The 27,845-nt window shown below is 34.9% G+C and overlaps 2 protein-coding genes across 4 annotated transcripts in view; one reads left to right on the forward strand and one right to left on the reverse strand.

The window, feature by feature from the left end:
* Positions 1-27,845, reverse strand: part of LOC111512640 (monocarboxylate transporter 2) — a 311,021-nt gene that overhangs the window by 78,286 nt on the left and 204,890 nt on the right. The window lies entirely within an intron of this gene.
* LOC111512642 (uncharacterized) lies at positions 1,333-3,945 on the forward strand. The gene is made up of 2 exons (XM_023168789.2): positions 1,333-1,552; positions 1,609-3,945. The coding sequence occupies exons 1-2, from the start codon at positions 1,435-1,437 to the stop codon at positions 3,885-3,887; spliced, it is 2,397 nt and encodes a 798-aa protein (XP_023024557.2). The 5' UTR covers positions 1,333-1,434; the 3' UTR covers positions 3,888-3,945.

Here is a 27,845-nt window from a genome sequence, read left to right on the forward strand (position 1 = left end):
AGGACCTTCAGCTACTGTTGTAGACTTCCATCGTCCTTACTTCTTTATATCCATTATATTTGCTCCCGATTGTGGATTTGGCCGCGGTGGTAGTGCGCCCGACTCACGATCGGAAGGCCGTGGGTTCGAATCTCGCCTCGACCAGATATTTTTCTCGAGATAATTTATCTGGTTGAAGCTGGGATGATTCTGCAACCGTGTTAGGAATCGCACGTTGAAAGGTAAGACATCTTTAGTCTTTAGCTCGCACAAGTTTCTCAACTTATGAGAGTTGTTGTTTGTATGGGGGCGACAGCTGATCAACGGAAAAACAGATTTTAACTACTAGCAAAGAAGCAGAAGACATTCTGAAACAGTGACCTGTATATTCCTTTAGTTTGGGCGGTTCAGAAACTCAGCAATGGTAGAGATAATTTTCCCAAACGTGTTTATACCAACTGGGTTGGCACTGCATTTATAATTTGAATATTCCAGAAAAAAACGTTCATGATTGGTAAAAGAAGGGCGTTATACAACATATTTATTAAAATACTCAATGTTTCTTCCAACAATGGAAAAAGAACGACCTGTTTCGTTTTTTTATTTGGAACTTGAACAATTAATGATTTATCTATTAATTTGATATCTTCTATTAATAAATGGCACAGCACTTCACGCTGGCAGGCTCTATATATTCCGAAAATAGTAACAAATTTTATCATCAAATAGTTTTCATCTGGCAAACTTGAGAGTTTTTAATTTTTTTGTAACAATTCAATTGAAGCTCTTTTTGCAAACTCTTCAATATCGTCAGGAACATACAATTCCTCACTATTGTTCTTCATTATGCAAGACATCAAACACCGGCAAGAACTTTAAATGTCACTTTAAATAAAACGCTTGACCTGTAAACAATACTGTTTTTTGGTAACCAGGTGATTCAGCGTCACCTGACACGGCCACTTCATAGCAACTGCGATAATATGAAAATAGTTAACTGACAAGAGATGTCAAAATGTCTTTCTATAGAAATATTGAACTTATATATTTTATTATGAAAAAATGACAGTTGTACAAAAAACTTTGAATGATATTTGTTTTAAAAGTAAATTTCATTTTGTTTGTAAAATTGTTCAACTCGCTTCGCTCGTTTCGCAAACTAATTCACTCACAAAATAAAACCTTACTTTTAACACTCATATCATAAATACCTACTATACAAATACATACTCATCACTTTTCATGCCTCAACAAATTTTTTTTGGAAAAAAAAAGTTAACGCTACATAAATAGATTTTTGGATATCACCCCGTCGAATAACTCTTTTCGATTCGCTGTGACTGACAAGCAATTACCCTTACCATGACAGGAGAAGTCATGTTAACGTTTTCTCCAATATTAACCCTACTTTATTTTTCAAGATAACGATTTATGTCTCAGACATTCCTCTAAGAAATGCATCAGCTCAGCGGGAAATACGTGAACGTGGTTCTTTCTGTAGAGTGCGGAAGAGGAATGGATTTTCTCAAAAATAACGTGCACGTTACTGGAAATTTCAACAACAGAATATTGGGTATGATATCTTGTTGAATATATTCGATTATTTCTGATTGTTTACTTGCTTTCTAGAATCCGACAAAATTCCAGCAGAAGAATATCCACCCTTCAATACAGAACTGATCTGGGAGATTGAAAAGAAAGAACTTCGCAAAATTAGAAGCGCTAATGTCCCTTTACGGGTTGAGTGCATAACCACAGATGTGCATAATCGAAAAGAAAGAGTTGGGTTTGCTCTGCTGAGCCTCCGCTCAGCAAAAATCATTCCGGAAAAGAATGCCCACGGGGAGCTGAGTTTTGCTTGGCATAGACTGATAGGATGCCAAGCAGACAAGAAAAAGAGTCATCCCGAGTTGTATATTTCACTAACCCTGAGAGATTTCATAATGAACGATGTGGAAATTAAAAACTCTGCAGATGCCATGCCATACATTTCTGAAGAAGATGTTCACCTAGAGGAAAGTAAAGGTTCTGAATTTCCTATTAAATACTTTGAAGATGGTCATATCCAGGTAGGAGACGAGGAAGATGCTGAGAACACTTTCACTCTCAATTTGTTGGTTAAAGAAGTGGTCAACTTAGACGGACTCTTACCAGAAATATTGGTGTTTCAGAAAAATACAGAAGACTACTTCATATCATTCAAAATTCTAGGAGTGAGCATCAAGACAAAGCCTTTCCGGAAACAGTTACATAGTAGAATTTCCCTCAATGAAAAAATTGTAGTCAAACTCTTATCAACAGAGCAGATTTTGGGCGAGTTCTTCAAAACCCAATCTGTAGTAATAAGCTTTTGTTGTGGAAAAGACAAACTTGGCGTTACGGAATTGGAATTGATGGATGTCTTTGATCGAAAAGATTCGAAATGCTTTTTCAAGTTTCCCTCACCAAATGGCATTATTCCTTTTGGTAGTACCGATAAATCACCTTACATTGAACTGCAAACCTGGCTAGAAGCATCGCCTAGCCAAAAAACTTCAGAGGAAGAAATCCAGGAGAAACCAAAAGCGAGGACAATTTTTTCAAATATTTCCAGAAAGCCTGATGATTCTGGAGATGTGCTCATTCAAAATGAGGAGAACATCGAAAAAGACATGAAAATCACTCCAAAGAAAGAATTGGTTTTGGTGGACAACACTCTGGTATCTTTTACCACAAAATCTATGAACACACTCATAAAAAGTGATCCTCTGTCTGCAAGACTACCTAATCCAATGGATAGCTACCACAAATATCTTGTGGAAATAAATTTGCAGCATTTAATTTGGAAAAAAAATCCCCATGATACCAAACTCATGTTCAAATTCCTTCACCCAAGAGCTGCTAGTTGTACAACTATTTTAGCAGAGATTAGTGATACTAAAGAAGAGAAAATAACACTGAATAATCTGAGTGTGAAACTAAGTTATCTCTCCATACCTGACAAAATAGAAAAATTACTGAAATTCTGGCCTCCGAGACTAGTATTGGCTGACGATTCTGAAATTTTGATCTGCAGAGAGCATGTGATCAATATGAACTGTTTGCGAGATTTTGGACTTGAATATGAAGCAACCTTGTACTCTCTAACTACTTCGGAAGCTTTAGCAAAAGTAGGTGTGGATATAAGAATAAAAGTTGGCGATGTGGAAGAGTCAGATGACTATCATTTACATTTGCTACCGGTGATCATTGATGAAATCATCACAGCGAAGGAAATAAGCGATTTACAGAAATGGAAGCAGCAGGAAATGAAACGCTTCGAAGATGAACTCAGTGAAACTAAAAGACAAGAGCTGAAAAAACTTGAGGAAGAATGGAATGAAAAAAAGGAAAAGTTAGAGAATCAACTGACAATGACAATAAATAAGTGTAAATATTTACAAGAGGAGTTGGTGAAAAAAATGAATGGCTTGAAGACAGAAAAAATCTTGAGGCGTAAGCAGAATGAAAGTCACATTTACGAAAGTATTTTCAAAGAAAACTGGAAGAATTTCTCGAGCGAAAATTCGAAAGAGTTGATTGAAGCTTTTAGTAAAACCCAGAGAGACAATCAACTTTTGAAAGAAATATGTGATGAGCAGAGACAGAAACTTTCACAGCTTGAGAAATCTACGTTGACTAAGTCGCAAACCACTAATTTGCTACAAGAGTTGAGAATTTTGGAACAGAAATTTGAAGACGCTCAAAGAGCGAAAAGATATTTCAAAGAACAGTGGCAGAGAGCTTGCGAGGAGATTCATGAACTAAAGACGGAAGATTTGAAAAATTTACAAATTCAAATTAAACAAAGTAAGGAAGAACTCAGCCAGCTCAGCTTGGAGAAGTATTCAGAATATGACAAAGAAGGTAGTGATGAATATGACTATTGACAACATTAAGACAAAAATTTTATATGATCGGAAGGAATAAATGTAACAAAATATGTGATTTTCAATTTTTACATTATTGCCAAATTTGACCAGAATCAACTTATACAGGGTTAATGAATTTAGATTCCTAGTAAATAAAATTCAATATTTGATTTTTCAGTAGAAGTACTGTAATTATAATATTTCGGAGATATTTCTTACCTTTTATATAATGCATTTAAAATTTTTATCTCGATCAATTTGATAGATACGGTTGGAAGCTTTTTCGTAAAATAAAATTAACGAAACCAAGTAAGCATCATCAGGACAGATGAGCGTGAGAATTATGTATTATTGAGTACTGATGATTATCGAAGAAAATTGTGGGAAATATTTTTTTTTGAAGGACGTACCAAGCACTACAGCACGTTTAATTTGAATCGCTGGTAGATTGAATCCATTTGGAAAAACGTTCTCAAAAAGTTTATTCCAAATATACGCAGTTCTCCAAATGGAAAAGTTCTTGAACAGTGAAGTTCGAGATGTATTGAGTTTATCCTCAAAACGATGAGCAGCCACAGTCCGTCGCTTATTTCTGATATGTATCGCTCTTGCTGAAATCAAATGTGCCAAGTTACTTGAACACCTTCCGTAAAAGTATCTATAAAAGAGAGAAGAATCTTCAACCTTTCTTTGATGCTCCAGACTATGAAGGTTGCAAGTGATATTCGTGTATCCAATCAAGCGGATGGCACTTTTCTTGATGGAATCCAGCAGCCTCAGGGTGAGCTTAACGGCGGAGCTCCATACATGAGAACAATACTCCAAAGAAAGTCTGATCTGAGCTTTATAAAGCTGCTTTCGAAAAGCAGCCTTTGCAATTTCAGCGACATGATTGTGCCAAGATATATTGGTGTCCATTTTAACCTCCAACAAACTTATCGAAGCAGAAAGCGGAGTTGTCTGACATGACATTATTATATCCGGTTCGGATACATGTATCTTCTTGCCTTGGTTTTCGTGGAATTGAATTGAAACTGGTTACTTTCACCCCAATTCAAAATCACCTCTAGATCTGAGATATGCAACCTTCCGCTGCTAGTGAAGATGTGCATCCACAGCCGATGTCCTGTAATCCAAGTGAAACGACGAGACAAGTGTGCTGCCGCTAGCAAAGCAATATATTGGATACCTGTTTTTTCCAATAAGTCGTTGATATACAATAAAAAGAAGGTTGGAGACAATATGGATCCCTACGGAATACCAGCGTTGATGGTAAAAGTATTCGAGAGATATCCATCGACGGTCACTTGCAGGGAACGTTCTTTCAGGAAGCTAGAGAGCCTCACACATAAATCATCCGACAAGCCATATCGATGTTTGGCCAGCAAGTCCTCATGCCACACACGGTCAAAGTCCTTAGAAAAATCAAGCGCAACAGCTCTTGACTCTCCATGTTTCTCGATTGCGTTATTCCAAATATGGGTGACATAAGTTAGAAGATCGCCTGTTGATCTTTTTTTCCGAAAGCCATTTTGATGATCGCTCAAAATGTTTAAGGAAATGATGGTTTACGGCTTTATCCATGTTTTTTGATATCATTGATAGCAAAGCGACTGGTCTATAATTATTCGGAAGATTTTTCTTGGCCTTTTTGGGAATAGTCTGAATCTTCCAATAAGAAGCAAAAACCTCCTTTCTTGTAACACAGGTTGAAAAGACAACTGGTTCTTTGGCGGACTTTTTAACTATGATGACGGGTACTTCATCAGGACCAGACGCTTTGTTGATATTAAGCTATTTATACATTCGCCTGACTGGACGTTGTCGAGAAGTGATTTCTGGCAGTGTGGATTCTAGTGTGGGAATATTGGGTGGTACCTTTCCCAGAAAATCAACTGTGAAGAGGGACGTGAATTATTCAGTTAGTAAATTTGCTTTTTCTATGGCTGTTGCAATTGAACCATCCATTTGTGTAGTGGTGGAATTGTGAGTTTTGTAAAATTTTAATAACAGCTTTAGCTACCGACCAGAAGGATCCAGTCCCGTTGGGATTGACAAGCAGTTCATCCCTAATTATCTGATTAGGAAGTCCTTTGCCTTGAGTGATTCTAAATTTGCAGCTTTTGCGAGCACAAACCCAGCTCGGCTTTCGACACTGAGATTTTTGCACCACTGTCGTAGGCAACAGCTTGCTGGCAATTTTTGTTGAACCAAGGTTTGCCGTTAGGAGTTCGTTTTGGTAAATAAGCAATATATGCATCCATGGATAATAAAATAACTTGCGTGACTTTGAAAGCTGAAGCAGATGAATCATTTGAGTTGAAATGAACATCTAGTCAGGGGAAATTGGTCTTGAAGATCCTCCCACTCAGCAGATCTGTAATGCTCATTTTTGCGCGGCTTAGATTGTTCCCCAACATTTATCGGTGTTCCACTCAACACTAAAATGAGTTTGTGGTCAGAAGATCTCAATGGAGACCTAACGGTGACAGTGTAAATTTCTGGATTGGCTGTTAGGTATAGATCCAGAAGACTAGCATATTCACCATCACGGTCAGGAATCCTGGTTGACTCATTCATAATCTGAGTAAGTCCCCTGCTTATTGCAAATGACTCAGCTTCGCCACCTTGTTCGTCTTTGATATTTGAAAATTTGAGCCATTCGATATTGTGAACATTGAAGTCACCGAATACGGAAACAGAGTGAGTTTGAGATTCTAGTAAATCGAATTGGAGGGGTTTTGGAATATACAGAGCGTTCCAACATGAACTTGACCTCCTATGTAACTCAGGAACAGACGTGTTATAGAAAAATTCAGATAAATAACTTGTTTTCAGATATGAATTTCATATCAAAATTGATCCAACTACACCCGCTTTTGTGCAGCATTTACCCCTCATATTTTTTCTGATCTCTCCTGTATCATATCTTTATCGAATATTGAACAAAAAAAAATTGTAACAAACAACAATAATGGAACGAAATCAACGGATATTTTGCTCCATCATGTTCCATACAAAATAATACTGTCAAATTTTGATTTTATTTTTCAGTATTCTAAATGTCCTGCATTGACAACTGGCATTCTCAAAAAATGTTCGGTCCCTGCTTTTTCCGATTTATAGATTCTTTATCGGTCGGTAGCCGGTCGGTTCGACGTTGGTGCTTTGTTCACTCAGTCAATCGGCCGATGTGTGAGTCGATAGTTCAAGCCCCAGGCTGAACGCTCGATTTTCAATTGCTATCGTCCAACTCGTGTTAGGAATCACACGTTAAAAAGTAAGACCTCGTTAGCCTTAGCTCGCACCAGTTTCGACTTATGAGGGTTGTCGTTCGAAAGGGTGCGACAGCTGGTTAACGGAAAAACAGATTTTGAACAGATTTTTTAAACAGGTTAGAGTAAATTCACGACTGCAAAAAAACCAAAGATGTGATATCAGGTGATGTAGCCGGCCACACCACTGCACTCTGTATACCAATCCAACATATTGGAAAACGTTCATAAAAAAAACTGTCCGACGCAAACATCGTTTTCTAATGAATTGTCATCATCATTTGAAGTTTGAGCATTTATAGAATTTTGTAATAAATTCCTCTATCGAGATGACCTCCAATGAAAAATGGTCCAACAATACGACGTGACGTATTTTATGAAATCGTCTCAAAATTATAACAAGGAGTTACTTCTTATTTAATTTTCCAGTGATATAAACAATTCTCCACTGAAAGGTTACGTTGTTTGGAGTAGTAGCCGTGTCTTTTCGTTCTCATCACTCTCTCCATTCATTCAGTGTGCACAAATTGAAGACGCATCTGTCAAGTTCCACTGAACGTACTGTATATATTTTTCAACTTATATATCTGCCTTCTTTCAAAATTATAAGCGCATCTGGAGTTCACAATTTTTCTCATTACTGTTCGAAATACGAAGACTACAAGAGGCGAATGTTTATTTTCGAATCACTAATAAGCAAGCCCAGAGATTTATCATTTTGTATTTCAATAAGATGAATCATTGAATATACACCACTATAAAAACAACATAAAAAGCACCCCGTGTACTGAGATTAATGGCTTCATTCAATGTTTTATATGAAATGTGAATTGGCAAAATTATCTCAAGGCACAAAATATGAAGGAGTATATTCAATAGAGTCTTTTCAATTTTGAATATATTTATATTGAAAATTTCCGAAACGTTGTAGAGACAAAAGTGTATTCGAAATTCAACAGCATGAAATGTCTTTTTTATTCTGTAAATTCAGAGAACAAAGAAAATTATTCACTTATTGTTGGTTCACCTTTTTGTCTCTTCGTTATTAGAGTTCGGAGGCTGTACATATTCCTGGGTGTACGTTATTTTACAGTTAAAAAATACGAGGTTGCAAAGAAGTCCGAAAATGAATTGGTTTGGACGAATTCCATGAATTTCAGTCTCTCAATTATTGAAATGTCTTAAGGTACGCTACAACTGAAAGGACCGTTGAGATTGAAACTGACAAAACGTCAGTCTAACCACAATCTTCAGCAAGATTGTGCTGATAGGGTCCCATAAACCCCGAAGTATTCGGGAAACGTCATGAATAATTAATAACCACTCTCTTAGCCCACTCTACAACAAACCGTGATTGGAGAATCGCTGAAACTACACAGTCATGAAATGGGGATCCTGAAACGTTTTCTCTGATCTTTTGTGGGTAGAAAAATGATCGTTTCTTTTTTAAATTGAAAGGGTATACTTTTGGGACAGAGTAATTTTTGATAAAGAAAGTTTTTGGCCTTCTATTTCTTTGTTACAAAAATGTGGGAATTTTCAAAGTAAGAAAGGAAGCAATCAATTTCAAAAATCAACTCTATACAGAGATGTGTGGATCATGCAAAGAAGTAACTTTCAGACACAAACTGAAAGAAGAAAAAAGCCGTTTCGAAACATTTATTTTCATAAAAACGTTGAATTAGACGAAAGAAAAATACTTTTGAAACAAATACTTTTGTGAACGCTGAATTATACGAAAAACACTTTTCTCCATTCCGTTTCTATTCCAAACATTCCTATGGAATCGAATCAAATATCATTCACAGGATTCCTGCACAATATACTTCTTCTTCTTCTTCTATTTAATTTTGGTCCCAGCTTCCAGATGGCGCTATAATGACCAGTACTCCTCCTATCAGAATTGATAGGAGCTTCGTCGGGGAGGCGCAGCTGTCTTGCTCGCAGCAATGCTGCCCCCCCTTTTTTATCTAATTTTTTTATTATATAGAAACACTTGATATTTTTTGGATACTTCAAGACTTTTTACACATAATTAACACATTTATTTGGTAAAATCCTGTCTCCACGTGGACATCCGGTCCCGGCCTCCAACCGGCATGAATGGGGACATCCACTATAACACTCCCACGTGGACATCCGGTCCACCCCGGCCTACAACCGGCGTGAATAGGAGTGCTGTTTCTCTTCAACACTTATAGACTGTTCACAAAAATGTTTAATTAATTGATGGCACGTTCTATGATGGCAGAAATTCACAACACAAACTGAGTTGTAAATTCAATACAGGGTGGTAAAAAAATACAGTTTTTTCGTTTGCTTGAAAAAGTTGCTGAAATTTGATTATTTTAAATGGAACACCCTGTATATTATTGAAAATTCGGAAAGCTGCTGAAATTTGCTTTCTTTCTATGTATATCATACCTATACCTAACTAGTCAAGTTTCGGACTTATGAACATTTATTTGTGAAAATGTCCCTTCAGAATGGTATTTCCATTCGGTATTTGGTAAGCAGGCCATGATTACTATTTGACAGTAGCGTTGTGACATTCTCCTAATAATATCGACATTTTCGTCACTTCAGAAGTTGCAAATACCTTCAAAACGATGGAACAAAACTATTCAAACGAAGTTCTTATGAATTTGTTTATTATTTTTGGACAGTGTGACAAAATTATCAGCAGAACCTGTAGAAAGTTCAATGAAATGTATCCGATTCTACCGCCAATGAACCTCAAGAAATTTATACGAATTCAGGACAATTTCAATGCATTTGGATCAACTTTGAAAGCACCAAGAAACTTGCCTCGACCCGTAACTTTCGAAGACAACCAGATTAATGTCTTAGCATATTTTCACGCATTTCCCGAGTCATCGATAAGAAGTGCTGAAGAAGATTTGGGTATAAAATATTCATCGGTTCAAAGAATCTTGCGAAGACATAAAATGCATGATTATAAATTCACCAAAATTCAAGCAATGAAGCCTCAATATCCTCAACAGAGAGTAGAATTTTGTGAAATGTTGTTGACACGCATTCAAGAAGATCCACTTTTTTTAAATAAAATTATTTGGACTGATGAATCGAAATTTTCGAGAGAAGGGATTTTCAATAGAAAAAATCGTCATTATTGGTCCAGTGAAAATCCTCACGTCACAAAAGAAGCCGGATTTCAAGAAAAATTTAGTTTTAATGTCTTCTGCATGTTGATGGACAACAAATTGAGGTACGTGATATACGAGGAGTCATTAACATCCAGAGCTACCTGAATATTTTGGAGAATACTGTAGACAGTTTCGTGGATAATCTGCCTCTCGAAGATTATCGAAACTGTTGGTACCAACTAGACGGAGCTCCTGCACATTGCACAAGAGAAGTGAGCGCAGAACTGGATAGACTATTTGACAATCGGTGGATGAGGCGCTTGGGACCATGGAATTGGCCAGCGAGATCACCCGATCTTAATCCATTAGATTTTTATTTGTGGGGAATGTTTAAAGAAAAAGTTTACGAAATACCCGTGCGTTCGAGAGATGAATTGTTAGAAAGGATTGCCCAAACATTTGAAGATTTGGATCCCAATGAAATCAGATCTGCCACCACGAAAGCAGTCAACACCTGCATTTTAAAGTGCTTGGAAGTGAACGGCCAGCGATTCGAACATATTTTGAAATATTCCACATGATTGTTTTACTTTTTTATAATTATTCATATCAATATTTCCAATTTCAAGTTTCTTGGTGCTTTTTTAAAGTTTATCCAAACATATTGAAATTGTTCTGAATTCGTATAAATTTCTTGAGGTTCATTGGCGGTAGATTCGGATACATTTCATTGAACTTTCTACATGTTCTGCTGATAATTTTGTCACACTGTCCAAAAATAATAAACAAATTCATAAGAACTTCGTTTGAATAGTTTTGTTCCATCGTTTTGAAGGTATTTGCAACTTCTGAAGTGACGAAAATGTCGATATTATTAGGAGAATGTCACAACACTACTGTCAAATAGTAATCATGGCCTGCTTACCAAATACCGAATGGAAATACCATTCTGAAGGGACATTTTCACAAATAAATGTTCATAAGTCCAAAACTTGACTAGTTAGGTATAGGTATGATATACATAGAAAGAAAGCAAATTTCAGCAGCTTTCCGAATTTTCAATAATATACAGGGTGTTCCATTCAAAATAATCAAATTTCAGCAACTTTTTCAAGCAAACGAAAAAACTGTATTTTTTTACCACCCTGTATTGAAGTAACGGAGATTAGGCTGACGTGTGGGAAGTGTCCAAGTATCACCTAACTTCAAACCAAATTTCGATATCATAGTACTTCTCAACTAAAAGATATCGGCATTTTTAGAAGTCATGATTTTCGAAGAAAAAAATTGAAATTAATTTTTATTTCGAAAACGGTAACAGATAGGTATAGGGAAATATCAAGAAAAGTTGTCGGGCAATTGTTGGAAATTCCAAAAATAATATTATATACAGAGTGTTCCATTTGAAAAATCAAAGTTGCTACTGCTTTCTAATAGAAGCGGCAACACCGCATTGTCAAAAATATTTTAGTTAGCTAGAGAATGTTCGAATATGCCCTCCATTAAATTTTCAAAGTGATCCGTTGTCTGGTTCACCAGAAACGTCTAATGTGCCATCCACCGTGAATCAGCCTGTATAATTAATGAAAGAAGTAAAATTTCACTTACATGGAACACTATTATGAATGTTATTTACGTATTGTCATCGATAACTTGGGTGGATTCAACCCATTATGTCACAAAAAGTCGTAATTATGAACGAATTGAGTTTTTTTTCTAATAATGTTATCGGTATTTAACTTGTTCGAATGATGACCTATTTATTTTGTGGAAATTCATATTGAATGTAGAATGAAGAAAATTTTTTTGTCTGATTTTTACCAAGTTTATTATTTGACAAAAGTTAGACAGAATTTATTTTTTTTATTTAATATTTATCCGTGTATCGATTCCCTTTTGAAGCATTTTGAGGTAATTGAGTTCCTCAGGAAGACTCTCAGCTCTACAGATACCTCGTGCTCTGTCAACCAACGTTTTAATTACCCCTCTCTTCTGTTGCAGCTGATGGTTGTGAAATGGGCTCTTTACCCACATCACATGCAGCGATCCCAAGCTTTACTTTATTCGAAAGTGATGTTTTGCAGGTGGTTGCTTCACACACAATATTTTATTTATGGAAGAGGCAACTTTTCTATGAGATGCTATTATGAACTTTTACAATGATTCCAATTCCCACAATGTACATAATCTCCACCTTATTAGAATAAGTGATTTTTAGCAACAATTTCTACTAAACGTTTGGGTAGGAACTGTTGGTGACTATCTTATTGACCCATTTTACCACCAAGATTAACACGACCTTTTTCGAGATCACTTATTCATTTTTTTTTTCAAAAGAACCTATGATTGTAAAAGGAAACATGTGGTTAATGCATAGGAGGGCTCCAGCTCTTTGAGTCTTTTTGCTAGATTGGAGGTGCAGGACCGCAAAAATCAGACCGCAGTTCTGATATTGAACCTCTAGATTTTTATGCACTGGATATGGGAGGATCTTGTTCATGAAACTCTTGTATAGTCGAAGTAACTGGTATTGTGCATACTTAAAAGTGTCGGCGTTCTCAAAGGCCACAAAAACCAATACAGAGAAATAAACCGCTGCCAACTAGCCCACGTGGACTGAATGGAGAACTGGCGGTTCGTTTCGGATGATTTTTACTAACCGAGTATTATGATTTGCTGAAGAGTCATAAAATTAAATTTGAAGTCATTTACGGTGACGAATAGAATGCGAGCCGTCGTGTTGTCAATGTTCAGTTCAGGAACTGATCGCGATTTGAGTGTTGAAATTCGATATTGGTGCAGTTATAATTACTTAAAATTTTTGTTCTGTTCTGTTCTGTTTAGAATGTGGCGTCCTTGGACAACTACAAATAGTAATACGGGTGTGATAACAACGCAGACTTTTTCCTGTGTAGTGATTCCAATAGGGATGGTGAACAATGTGAAAAAAAAGAATAAAATTCGGATGCGTTTGAATATTGAAACACAGAGATTATGTTTCAGCGTATATAAGAATCTACATCTCAAGTCTGGTTTCGAGGAAAACGAACTATTACAAGCAACATCAGATTTGACCGAAATTTCTTTCTCAACTGTACGTTAAATAGTCAAAAACAAACCTTATGAACGCAAGACGCCATGTAATACGGGATTACCAAAACGTTTAGATGTTTATCTAATGAAATTATTAAAAAAAAAAACAATATACGACTTTTACAAAAGCAATGAGATTCCTACAACTGAAATCATAAGGAAGGAATTGAATACTTCCGGCCATAACGTGAGCTGCTGTGAGAAAACTCATCAGAATTTGATAAAGAAACTAGGATTTAGATTCAAAATAATAAACAAACGTCAAGCAGTTATGGAAAGCAGAAGAATTGTGGAATTGGGTAACAAATATTTAGAATAAATAACTGAATATAGACAAGAACAATGGCAAATTTTTTATTCGGACGAAACTTGGTATGATACTCACGACATAGTTACGAAAGGGTGGACTGATGGTTCGAGAATGTATACGCATAACATGCGTGCAAACAAAGGATCGCGACTAATTAATGTGCATTGCGAAGGAAGTAAAGGATGGTTCAGGATTCTTCGAAATTATGTGGAAAAAAACTTGAGGACTGCAATAATGACTATCCTAAGAACATGGAAGATAATATTTTTGAGGAATAGTTTGAAAACACATTGATCCCAAATTTGGATGCGAATAGTGTAATAGTTCTTGACAACGCTTCCTATCATTCGCGACAGCTAATCAAAGTACCGAATAAAAATTCGAGGAAAGATAAAATACAAAGTTTTTCAATATCAATTTGTATTTTGAAGATTACTATACCAAAAACCAACTACTTGAAGTTTTACAGACAAAAACATTTGAAAAAGTGTATGCCCTTGAGAGTATTGCTGGAAAGTATGAACACACCATAGTGAGACTTCCCCCCAATTTTTGTGTTTTCAATTCCATCGAGTTGATTTGGGGTAATCATCAGGCGTAAAAATAATTTTACAAACTTTGATAATAAGGTTATAGACCTAATTAAAGAAAAAGTATTCATTATTACTGAAGAAGTATGGCAGAAAAGGATTAAAAACGTAATTATAGTTGAAAAAGACTATATGGAGATTGGGAATAAATTCATTATTGATTTAAATGACGACAGTGGTAGTGCAACAGGAAATATGGAAAAGAAATTATCAGAAGTTTTCGAAGAAAGTTACTGAAGTGTTTTTGAAGCGATCGATTGTTTATATATGTGAGTAATTAGTATTCAGAAGTATTTTTTTATCACCCTGTTATTTGAATCCCTACTTTTCCATTCACTTATATAAACGAAATGTTCATTATATATATATATATATATATATATATATATATATATATATATATATATATATATTATATAGTTATTGTTCTTATCTAATTAGAAATGATTATTGAATAAGGAAATTATTTAACTCTCTAACTATACTATTAAAGGGAACTGTTGGAAGGTAGGTTGCACTATATCGTTTACTTGAACTATATCAGATGTAGAGAACTTGAGAAATCCACTAGTTGACATTTGCAGTTTCATGGAATACTCCAGGTATTTTTGAACGTAATTAATCGATTGCATTCGTGTATTTCATCAAAAGGCGGACATTTTCCTCATATACTTTAAAGTTAAACCTGTTTTTCATTTTCATCTTTGGTTTTCATTGTCCATGAATAGTTTTCAAATTGAGTTGAAGTGACTATGTGCTTTTTGAAAATGAAGCTAGTTATGGAATAGAACACAAGAGAATGAAAAGTTATATTTTTTGCTTCTTGATCTTGAAAAACAATACGGAAAACAGGACAGATGTGTATTTTTCCTCAAAATTATGGGCATTGGTGCTTAATGAGACGTCAGTGAAGCTGATCATTTCAATATAGTGAGGGCTAAATGAGTACTGTATCAATACAAAAAACTGAATCAATTATTTATGATTTTCAATGAAAAATAAATTCTTAGGTTTCAACAAATAACCTAGAATTTCTCTATAGCCTCATTGATACCTCCAACTGAAATTATTATCGTATTATTATTTCATATTCTTTATCATTTCTTCATTCAAGTCAACACAGTATTGATATTTACAGTAATTGAGTACAGTAACGAATAACCTTCTGAAGTTTCGCATCGTGGAAAGGAAATACCTTGTATTTTCCATTTTTTTCTCGTCCTAACCTCAAATAGAACACAGTTTTTCAAAGATTTACTTGAAAATGTTGCGGTAGATGCCTCAAACATCCGTGTATACAGGGTGTCCCTGGACTTCCTCTTTTCCTCTCGGGAATGTATAGATGGGTTCAAAATATCACCAGTACTTCATATAACTTTTTTTCCTAAAATCCTTCGTTACCAAGTAACGGGCCCTCGAAGTTACAAAATGAAAAATGTTTTTCTTTGATAACTTTTCAAGTGAATATTCAAAATCATCCAAATTTTGGTAATTGACTAAACAAATGAATTCCTTCGATGAGCTTTCATGCAGGAGTCAGTTGTTTTGCTACAAAGTCAGGAACGGACTACCCCCGATGGTCCACACCCCAAAACTTTGAAATGACAGATATTTTTCAATATTTTTCAACAAATTAAGGTTACTTGGACAATTTTATGAATAAAAGTACTCGTGTGGAAAGTCGATCGGAGCAACGAGTCTTGATAAAAATGTAGTTTCACTCGACGACATCAAACCCGCTCGTCCACCATTATTTGAAATGAATAATTATCAAAGCAGAAATAATAATGATAACTTAATTCAACAACATTTATCCTGAGATGTCTACCATTATTCGAAAATATTAGTTTTTGAGAAAAATGGAAATGATAGGTGAAATGTTCATAACGAATTTTTATAATGCAAACACGTTTAACTAACGAAACTCAAGAGTCTCAAGAGCAAACAGAAATGAAAAATCCGCTACAGAAACTGCTCGATATGACCACCTTCTCTCTCTATACATTTTCGTAGTCTGCGAAGACACCCTCTCTGTACTTGAAATAGCATTCCAGGGTCGTTTCGTATGGCTTCACAATGTAATGTTATTCTATTCAACAATGCATCTCTTGTGTGAATAGGTGTAGCGTAAACAAGGCTTTTTAGATGCCCCCACAGAAAGAAATCCAATGGATTTAAATCCGGAGACCGCGATGGCCATGAATATGGCCCACCTCTACCAATCCATCTATTGTGGAAAATATGGTTCAGATGGTCACGCACAATCAAACTAAAATGAGGAGGAGCGCCATCATGCATAAACCACATATCTCTTCGGGTTTGCAATGGAACATGTTCCAAAAGTCCATTTAAATCGTTCTGAATGAACTCCAAATAACGTTCTCCATTCAATCGGTCCTGTATAACGAATGGTCCTATAAGATGGTTTCCTATGATACCAGCCCAAACATTCACGTTGAATTTCCGTTGGTGTTTGGTTTGCAATATCCCATGGGGATTTTCTTCGGCCCATATATGGAGATTATGAGAGTTGATAACTCCATCTCTACTGAAACCTGCTTCATCAGTGAATAAAACTCGATTAATAAAAGTCATATCCTCTCTTTGCCTATCCATGAACCAATTGGCATATTCCAGTCGTGCTGGAAAATCTTGAGGTGTCATGGCATGTACCTTCTGGATGTGAAATGGGTGGAGCAGTTGTTCCCTAATTATTCTATGAATAGTGGACTTGGATGTATGGAACTGTTCTGATAGATTTCTGATGCTCATTGAAGGATCATCAGCGACTGCTTCCAAAATATTTTCCTCCAATACAACGGTACGTACAGTCCTAGGAGCGCCCTCACCACCTCGTTTTGGCAAAACTGTACCTACAATAATATCGAAATAAAACAACGTGCTCAAATTAATTATCAATTATTACATACCTGTTTCCCTCAAGCTGCGATCGACACGCTCGAATGTTTCTCTTGACGGTACCGTTCGATTTGGGAAAATGCTCGGAATACAGACGACGAGCTTCTGCAGCATTACAAAATGCTCGTCCATAAAATACATGCAAATCTGCATATTCATTGAATGTAAACTGTTCGGCCATATCAAAAAAATTCAAAATATCCTATAGAATATTGACAATACAATGATAGTCATATGACAACGCACCACTCAACAAAACAAAATCGCATTCCAGTTTCTCATTTTTTATCAAAACTTTCTAAAAGGTTTTTTTGTCAACATCTGTGAAAGAAATGGAACATAATTATTCCCTGGATATTTTTCACCTGATCATGTGCAGCCGTTTTTGTAGTTCATTCGTTTGCTTTTTATTAGTATAGTAAATATTTTTTCCGATGTGCGTTTTTTCAGCTAAATTTAGATTCTTGTTAAAGAATTTCTCACATAAAATTATTATTATCAGTGAAACTCCTCAACAGTTTAGCTGTGAAGAATAATTTGAAACATTCGAATGTTGAGTTTCATGAGATTCAGATAACTGATCAACACGAAACGTGATTATTCCACACGTATACATACATACAAAATATGGAATGAATTCGATATTTCATAGTAGAGTAGCTTGTTAGTTTAAAAACACCACGAATCTACAGAACTTGATATTTCTTTTGAAAAAATATCTGCTATCACAATTGTGACTTAAACTTCCATATAGGTACTGTACTTTTTGTTTACGACTTCATTTTAGCATACTTTGTATTATTCCTGTTATAAATGTTGTTGAATTAACGTTATCATTATTATTTCTGCTTTGATAATTATTCATTTCAAATAATGGTGGACGAGCGGGTTTGATGTCGTCGAGTAGAACTACATTTTTATCAAGACTCGATGCTCCGATCTACTTTCCACACGAGTACTTTTATTCATAAAATTGTCCAAGTAACCTTATTTTGTTGAAAAATATTGAAAAATATCTGTCATTTCAAAGTTTTGGGGTGTGGACCATCGGGGGTAGTCCGTTCCTGACTTTGTAGCAAAACAACTGACTCCTGCATGAAAGCTCATCGACGGAATTCATTTGTTTAGTCAATTACCAAAATTTGGATGATTTTGAATATTCACTTGAAAAGTTATCAAAGAAAAACATTTTTCATTTTGTAACTTCGAGGGCCCGTAACTTGGTTATGAAGACTTTTAGGAAAAAAAGTTATATGAAGTACAGGTGACATTTTGACCCCATCTATACATTCCCGAGAGGAAAAGAGGAAGTCCTAGGGACACCCTGTATAAGTTAGGCAAATTTGATCAGAACAAAAATAGACCTGTCAAAGTATGTTTTTCTTCATCGGAAGAAGCCTTAACAGTGTTGAGAAACAAAAAATTGATTAAAGTCAATAGTGTGACTGTCAAATAGCTGTTACTGGATATTCCATTCTAAGATGTGATTCCTCGAGCCGACATACCGGAGGAGTATTAATTTATGTGCCAGAATGTCATCGTCAATTCTTCCAGGTTTGGAGTCCAGCTCTCCTACCCTTTCGACTAATTGTTGTTGGTCTTGAGAGGGACCAATGGGTTCATGACTGATTGATGACGGCATGAAGTCCTTAGACATCAGTGCCGCCCTTCACGGGATACCCCTACCTGGCTGGGGTGGGATGGATGAGAAAGTTATTCATCCGTTAACGGGGGAGTTTTATGTGCGTGAAGATGTCAATTATCCAGTGAAGAAAAAATGTATTTTGGATAAAAATTACTGGTGTCAACTTATTAATGTTGAACTGAATGGTAGTAAGTGGTTGATTGCTGGACTTTATCATTCACCGAATGCGTGTCATAGTAAATTTTTAGATAAATTTGTAAAGTAGTGTGAAGATTATTTCATAATCAACAAAAAATGTATTTCAACAGGAGATGTAAATATAGATTTTTTGGGCAATGGCTTCTACAGCAAAAAAATTGAAAATATTATTACAGCTTACGGAATTGAACAACTCGTTGATGAGCCAAGAAGAATAACTTCAACTAGTTCTTCTTTAATTGATTATGTGCTGTCAAATCAAAATAATGTGAAAGTTTGTATATACATCATGAACCAGTAATTACAGATCACTTTATAATGACTGTAAACTTACACAACAAAGATCAAATAGTGAGTAATACATTTTTTACGCGAAGACTAAATGATGACGTTTTTCATAAAATTAATTGGGAACTAATTGAATGCGATTGATTGAACGGGTCTAATGATGTGAATGAAATATACAGTAATATTGAGTCGAAATGTGAAATACTATTAAATGATATTGAGACCATTGAGGTATTACGTGATATTTTTTATTTTTCATTTTTTTTGTATTTTCAATTATCATAGGTAAGACTACTTATTAACAAATATAAGTAGATATTTTTTGTATTATTGTATTTATATGTATATTAATGTTAACATTACTATCATTGTTGTATATTAGAATGTATCCCATTTGAATAAATAGAGCATTTCATTTCATTTCATTTCATTTCATTTCATTTCAATAGTTGAAATTGAGAATAAATCAAATCAGGTCCCCTAGTATGATAACGAAATCAGATCTGCTTCGAAACTTAGAGACAGGGCTTACAAATGATTCATTAAAAGTTCCGGCATTGAGAAGGAGGAGTCCTGGAAGCGATATAATCTGAGACGGAATCAAGTTGTTGATATGTTTAAAATCAAAAAGTCTCAATACTATGAAAACAAAATTGATGCGAATAGTGATAACTTGAAGGAAATGTGGAAAACAATGGAAATATTGATAAAAGGTGACAAGCAAGTATTAAATTTCAAATCTATCAATTTTAGAACTAATGGCGCTGTCGTCAAAGCGAGAACAGAGCTACAAGCTTTTAACAACTTCATTTCATTTTTTGTTAAAAGCATTGAAGATATCTCCAATTCTATTGTAAGTGTAAAACAATGGTCTCCTCAAAATCTAAATAATATAGAAACGAGATTTGTTGAATTCGAGAAGATTGCTATAAGTAAGCTGAAGTCAATTATTTTTTCTCTAAAAAATAAAGGCAATGCTGATTAAGTGATATCTGCTACATTTTCCAAACCAACATTTTTTACACTTAATACAAATATCAATGTCGTCCGGTAACTTTCCAAATATGTTGAAAAAAGTACAGTTATTCCCATCCCAAAAATAAATAATTCAGTTGAAATGTCAGACTTCAGAGCAATAAATACTTTGCCGGATATTGAGAAAGTTATGGAAATTGTTGTACATGAACAAAATACTAGGTACTGAAAATAACCTGTTTATAGGAAATCAATCCGGATTTAGAGAACACCACTCGTGTGAAACTGCCCTTCAATTAACAGTTTCGAAATGGAAGAATGAAATCGATAGTGATAAATTTATAGTAGAAGTGTTTCTTTGACTTCAAGAGGGCATTTGAAACTATCGATAGGCAAATATTACTTCGTAAACTGAGATATTATGGAATCGATGGAATAGCCCTAAGTTGGTTCAAAAATTATCTCAATGGCAGGTCACAAATAACTAGAGTGGGGAAATGTTTCTCAAATAAAATTTCAAACAATATAGGCGTACGTCAAGGGAGTGTCCTGGGACCACTGCTGTTTATAATTTACCTCAATGATGTAAATTATATACAAGGTTATGATTTTTTGAATTTATTTGCAGATAACACGTTACTTGCATGCTATGGACATGACGCTGTAGAAACAGTGGAGCCCATGAATCGATTGTTGAAAAAAATTGAAATATATTTAAACGAAAATAAACTAAAAATTAATACGAATAAAACCAAATCAATGATAATTGGTAAGAAACATAAACTGAAATCAATTGACTATGAAAAGCTTCAACTAGAAGTGGAGGGAGACAAAATTGAATGGGTGTCAGAATTCAAGTAGTTAGGCTTCCTGTTGGATGAATCACTAACACTCAATGCACACTGTGACTATATTTGTAAAATGATATCAAAAAAACTACTTTTTTTTCTCCAGGATTTCATCGGAAGTTTCCATGTTTTCAAAAATAACAATATACAGAACCATTATACAGCCCCATTCTGATTATTGTTCCAATCTGCTTTATCTTTTAGATAAAAACAATATACAGAAGTTACAGAAACTGCAAGATCGAGGTTTAGAGATCATTTTAAAATGTAATAGATATACTTCCATTCAATGCATGCTGAGTGCCCTCAAGTGGTATGAAGTGGCAGATAGACTGTATTACTCAAGTATGATATTTATCTATGAAATAACCAGAAATTTATTACAAAAATATTTTGATTCCTTCATTACGTATAATAATCAAATTCATGACTACAACACAAGAATCACCAATTACACATTTCCAGAGGATTGAATGATTTCAACTAATTGCCATATCACATTAAAGATTCTGTTACTTTATATTCATTCAAGGCTCAGTTGAAAATATATATTACATTACGTACTGTATGAATTTTCGGAATTTTTTAATTTATATGTTTCACATCATCGAATTGTTTTATTGGTTCGAGGTTTTATGTGTTCTGTATACATTGTGTTCCATCGTGTTACTTGTGATATGTTAAATATTTCATCACCTACTCACTCGAATAATTGTTTTTATGCCCTAGTATAATTGTAATATGGAACTAACTATTCTGAATACTCCTGATTTGTTTTGTGTTATGGGACAAAATTCTCAGGAACACATTTCTATTTCTAGCTTTTTAGCTTCTTGTATTTATATATTGTTTGAATGTATTGTATTGTTGGAAGAATTTTTATGCTATTTCAATATTTTTTATATACCATTTTTACCTTTTTGGACTTGTATTTATATTAGGATTTCCTATTTTCAAATAAATAAATAAATTAAAAAACAGTTTTTGGGTTTTTACTTCTCCATCTTGATACCAAAGATGTGGGCACTTCCAAAGAAACGAAGGAAGCGTCGATTCCAAGAATTAACTCTTTACAAAGTTGTGTACATGCAAAAAAGTAACTTTCAGACACAAACTGCTTCCTTCTTTTCTTTGGAAGATTCTTACATTTACTGTATCAAGATGGACATGTTGAAAGCTAGTAACTTCCTTTCACAACTGTCCAATATTCATCTCGGAAACTATTCTCCCAGTTTCGTGAATATTTCGGGACTCTAACCTTTTGACTTATTCATGCATTATGAACACTTCTCTTGTTGAATTGAATTGAAAATAAACAATGAAGGTACTATTATGTTGAATAACAGAAATGTGTCTTCATTTGACACATGAAAACTTAACAGAAAATACTAGTTTCAATGAAAAATTGAAAGAATGAGGGCAGAGTGAAAACATCTGATTTTGAGTCCGATATTTTCGAAAATCACGAATGTGTTTTTGAATTATAATTCATTTTAGTTTGATGGTCATTGAAGAAAACTTCTGTCGAATTGTTTTCTGCGAAGAGTTTAGGCTCATATCATTGAAAAAAAAGCTTTACTGGAGGCGTTAAAATCCTGATTTGAATCTTAATTTGGACGTTCAATAATGTTCATGAATATCGCGCTATTCAGTAATGTGGCAGTAGTAAATAAACAAAAACATTAAAACAACCAAACACTCCTCTAGCGGTTAGAGTCACGAAATAAGTTCAGTGGAGTTCAACCATAGCTGGAACCTAATTAACAAACTGGTTATGCAGATGAAACGAATTAGCAACTAGAAGTCCCTCTAATCAGCCCCTCTGTTTCCGCATGTGTTCACATTGTTTGTCAAATTTTATTTAGCGTGTCCATCACTTCATTGTTTGCAACTACTGAATGGAATTTGAAAAATTCGTCAAAAATATATTGATCAGAAGTTCATTGTGAATTTCGCTCATAATAATATTTGCTGTATTTTTATTATATATCTGAAGAAAATTTGGTTCAGTAACAGGATCAATTTTTTCTTAAAAAATGATTTTTTCCTTGCCTGCGTTTCGAATTCAATTACATTCTCCTTGAGAGCTCAAAAAGTAGTTTCTTCGTGTTGATAATATTACTGTTTTAAAAACCATCAGACATACTAGTAACATTGAAAACATTTGAAAACATTTCAACAGACAAACTTCCGACACAACACCAACAAGAAACGACATGAAACAAATGAAACAAACAAATATGTCAACTGACAAATAAGGTTTGAAGGTTCTTATTCGAACCAAAATTATCGTATTTGGTCTCCTTTGTGTGAAACATTGTGTGGCAGTATCAACAGTTTGTATGATGAATATTTCGCCCTTGTTCTTCTTCCAACAATTCATCCATTCGGAGTTCTCTCAGTCACGGTCAGGAGAGAAGAAAACAATGGGGTTGAGCATCGTTCTCCTACCAATGTTGAGAATCTTCTTGTAAAACTGAATTATCTCCCTTATATAATTCAGTATCAAGCTCTTGAGGATCGATAGTGCCGATGAAAATGTTAACGTATACTCGTTAGATGTTCTGTTGAGTTTTTCTCAAGAAATAAAGGATGAATGATAGTATTTCCGATAATACCAGACCTGAAATTACCTATTTGTGGCAACGAAAACACATGTTTCTGTTACTCCAATAGCGACAATTAACACTATTGCTAATTTATATTGCCGTTCAGGGAAAATAATAATCGTTACTGAATGAAACCACAGTCCAAAAACGAAGAACTGTGATCCAATACCGATGATATTAAGAGATCAACAGAAAAGACAGTCTATGAACATCAAAGATGAGTCCCTTGACGGTCAGTTGCAGAGCTAAAAGAGAAGATTTCTCTGCTTTCCACTGCAAGGCAACTAGATGAAATCAGACCCCTGTTCATTTTTTATATTATTAGTAGTACCGGAAAATCGCGAAAGTGGCGATTCACATTGGATTTGAAACGCTAGAGATTAAATTAATTTGGAAAAACGTTCTCAGAAAGTTTATTCCACAAAAACAAAGTTTTTCAAATGACAGAGTTCTTCAACTGTCAAGTGCGAGGTGTTCTGAGTTGAACCTCAAAACGAAGAGCAGTCACAGTCCGTCGCGTATTTCTGATATGTTCCGCAATTAGTGGAATCAAATGTGCCACCTCTCGTGAAAGTATCTATAAAAGAGAGACAAATCTCCAATCTGTCTTCGATGTTCCAGACTACCAAGGTTGCAAGTGGATGGAATCGAGCAGCTTCAGGGTATGTTTAGATGCGAAGCTCCATATATAAGAACAATACTCCAGAGAAGGTCATCAACACTTGCTGAGGTGTGTACAGTTTTCTGGTTCGAAACAGTATTTCAAGCTTTTGAAAAGCACCCTCTGCAATTCCAGCTATATGATTGTGCCAAGACATATTGGTGTGCATTTTAACCCCCCAAAAAAATTGGGATACCACAAATGGCGTCTTTGTGAGGAATGAAGTGATCCACTCAATCATCGCCGAAACAAATATTTGCCTGATTAGGTGAATAATGATTTCGCTGAACTGAATACTTATATGAAAAGCATTCTCAAAAAGCGTGATATTCATATATTGGTGGGGGACAGTTATGTATTTGTTTTGAAGAAATATGTACGCTGCTGTTATGCAAAATTTTAATTTTTTCAGTTACCGAATGAGTGTTACAAAATACAATGGAATTCGTGTTTGTGTTTTAGGTCGGAAGAACTGTGTCAAATTCGAACTGTTACTTGATTCATACATTTTTTTGCTCGTCTATTTTGAACAGTTCGAAGTTCACTAACTACATTGTTAACTTGAGAAATATGCATCACCATAGGAAAGGACGGTATTAGACGTTATTTTGGAAAATCTTGGAAGCGTGCTTATGTACTGCCATTAGCAAGAATCAGTTACCCAACGAAGGTATGAATGTGCCGCCATTCCTATCGAAGGTACTAGAAAAAATTATTGAACAGCAAATGAGAGAACACACATCGAAGATGATAATGTAGTTCTTATATATCAGACTGGATTCAGGTCTGGCAACAGTTGTTCATCAGCACTGTGTGCTATTTCTGATGATATAATAAGGTCACTCATTTTAAAGAAATGTGTGCTCTGGTACTACTTGATTACTACGAAGCATTTGATACCTTAAGACATGAGCGTGTCTTAATTAAGATTTTCATCAAGTATTTCATCAAGTATCGGCCGATTCCATCGGCCATTGGTTAATTACTAATCCTCACGAATGTTCATTCGTTGAAAATAAAACTGAATCTGAAGCACTCTTATTTGGCACTGACCAGGTGAGCTCAGCAAAGAATACAATGACAAAAAGGGTAGGTGGAGGTAAGATTGAAGCTGCTGATTATTGTTAGAATATTGGACTGATTATGGACAATAAGTTGCGATTCAAACACCATACCACCAAAAATTCAGTTGTGTGAAACACTGGTTCTCGCGAACTTCAATGATTGTGAAATGGTCTATTGACCATGTATCGACATTTCCGATATGAGAAGAGTACAAATGGTTCCAAATTCTTGTTTCAGAATGATGCATATTTCAGATAGATCAAATGATTCTGGATGGCTCAGTATGTTCAATCGTCGAAAGCATCATATGACGAGATATCGAAAAAAAAAATCCCTCAATTTGGTTTGGTTTGGATTAGGAATGATGTTTATGAAGGAGCATGAAAACTATACCCATGCAAAAAAAAGAAGCATTTACACAATTTTTCTCCTATAATTAAGCCACAATGAACCCTTGCGGGTTGCGGTGGAGCGTCGAATAGATCCACCCACTCTCAACCTAATCTACCCTATAATTAGGCGATGTCCTGGATGTACAGAACTTTTCGTGGTCTTATGATGCATTTAAATTTAGGTATATTCTCAGTCAACAATAGTTTGTTGCCTGTACCATTTGATTATGAATATGAAATTATACTTATCAATTGTAGGTGGGGAATAAAATATTCAGATTTCGAAAATTTATATTCACTCTTTTTTCATGTATGTATGTATCTATTGGCTTTTTCAGGGGTCTATGGAAGAATTGGCTCCAGAGTATGTCATTTGGAGAACCGAGTTTATGTAGAATGAACTTCTTGAGAGTGTTTTTCCGAATAGATTTGATCTCTAGCGATTTAAATTGAATGTGAATCGCTACTTTCACACGGGCACCGCTCTCAGAGGATCTTGAGGATTTTTCTGTTGTGCTTGTGTTTTGTCCTTGAAAAAATCGGTTCTCCTTTTGTTTACCTTCATTAGATATTTTTGTATTGAAATACTACCCTGTATTTTTTCACATATTGGCAAATAATGAATGTATTATTATTACCATAAATAAAGGCTGACATTCTCATTGGTTGTGCTTCTATTTTTTAAAAAGTTGAATTTTTGTACCTACGTACCTACGTATTTCCAGGGTTTATTTTTCACTGAACCAGTTCTGGAAATTTTTGCCGAATCAAGGACATACCTGCGACTTACATCATTATTTCTTCCATTAAAAAGAAATGATGATCGTAGCACACAATTTCTAATTTCTCCTGAAGGTAATTAGTAATAACTGCAGGCAAGTTCCCATCACTACTGTCATTTTTAAACGTGTTTTTTTGGATATTTTGGTTTGACAAGTGATAAATTAGGATACCCAGGAGAGAGAATTGATGTGGATGCGATAATGGAATAAGAGTATATCGAGATGAAGGGATGTGTCAAAAAGGGATGCTACTAAAAGATATTTGTATTTATTGACAAGTTTTACAACAGTCCTGAGTATAATATTCACAAAAATTGAATAGATATCAAGTTATTGAAAGAATTAGACACTGGTTTTTTTGAAAACACAACCCAAAAAGATGTAAAACGTTTCAGAGATTACACCGGATATTCCACCAAAAATTCAACAGATACCTTCGCCAAAATTTTAAAACGTGCTCTGATAATTATAATTGCTCTGTTTGTTGAAATACTCTGGGTAACTATGGTAACGAATTGTTTTAATAAATGACTAGCATGATATGCATATACTTTCCTACAACAAGGTATGCACATACATTTACTTCAGATATAATTATAGTGTTTAAAAATATGTTTTTTAAAGCATGTCGAAAGTACGCATTTCCGGCTTCAATCTTGAAGCCGAATGTCGAAGATTTGTGCATTAGCAGATTCATAAGCGATGTTTGTTATCCACACTAATAACCGCTGTTAATAGTGTGGAATCAATCTGTCACTTAATCGTAGTGAATATACATTAAAAACTTGTGTTCCCCAAAAAGTAAACGAAAGAAGTATGATCGAAATGGTTTCAAGTGACGAATATATGGACGAATGAGATAAGAGATTTCGAAGAAGAGGCAGAATCAATAATATAGAATGAAACGTTACCAAAAAAGTCTGCGGATAGGTACAAACTAGTACGAAAGGTACAAAAACTGGCAGATGGGACATAATATTCCTCGTCAAATTCACAGGGAAATAATTTATTTATTTTGAAGATTTGGCTGAAAAGTTGAAACCTCCAACTGTATTTGGCCAATGTAAAGAAGAACGTTGAACATCTGGGACAATGTTGACATTAGCAAATGTCATGAATGTACCATGGTACTTTCGACCAACTATGAAAAAAATTACACGAGCAGAGATCACACCATTATCATTTGCCTTAAAATATTTTGTAAGTCAGGTTCAACCAG

This window comes from Leptinotarsa decemlineata, unplaced genomic scaffold, assembly GCF_025532065.1.
Source record: "Leptinotarsa decemlineata unplaced genomic scaffold, Ldec_3_MD MMD2_P_RNA_scaffold_2, whole genome shotgun sequence".
Lineage (NCBI taxonomy): Eukaryota > Metazoa > Arthropoda > Insecta > Coleoptera > Chrysomelidae > Leptinotarsa > Leptinotarsa decemlineata.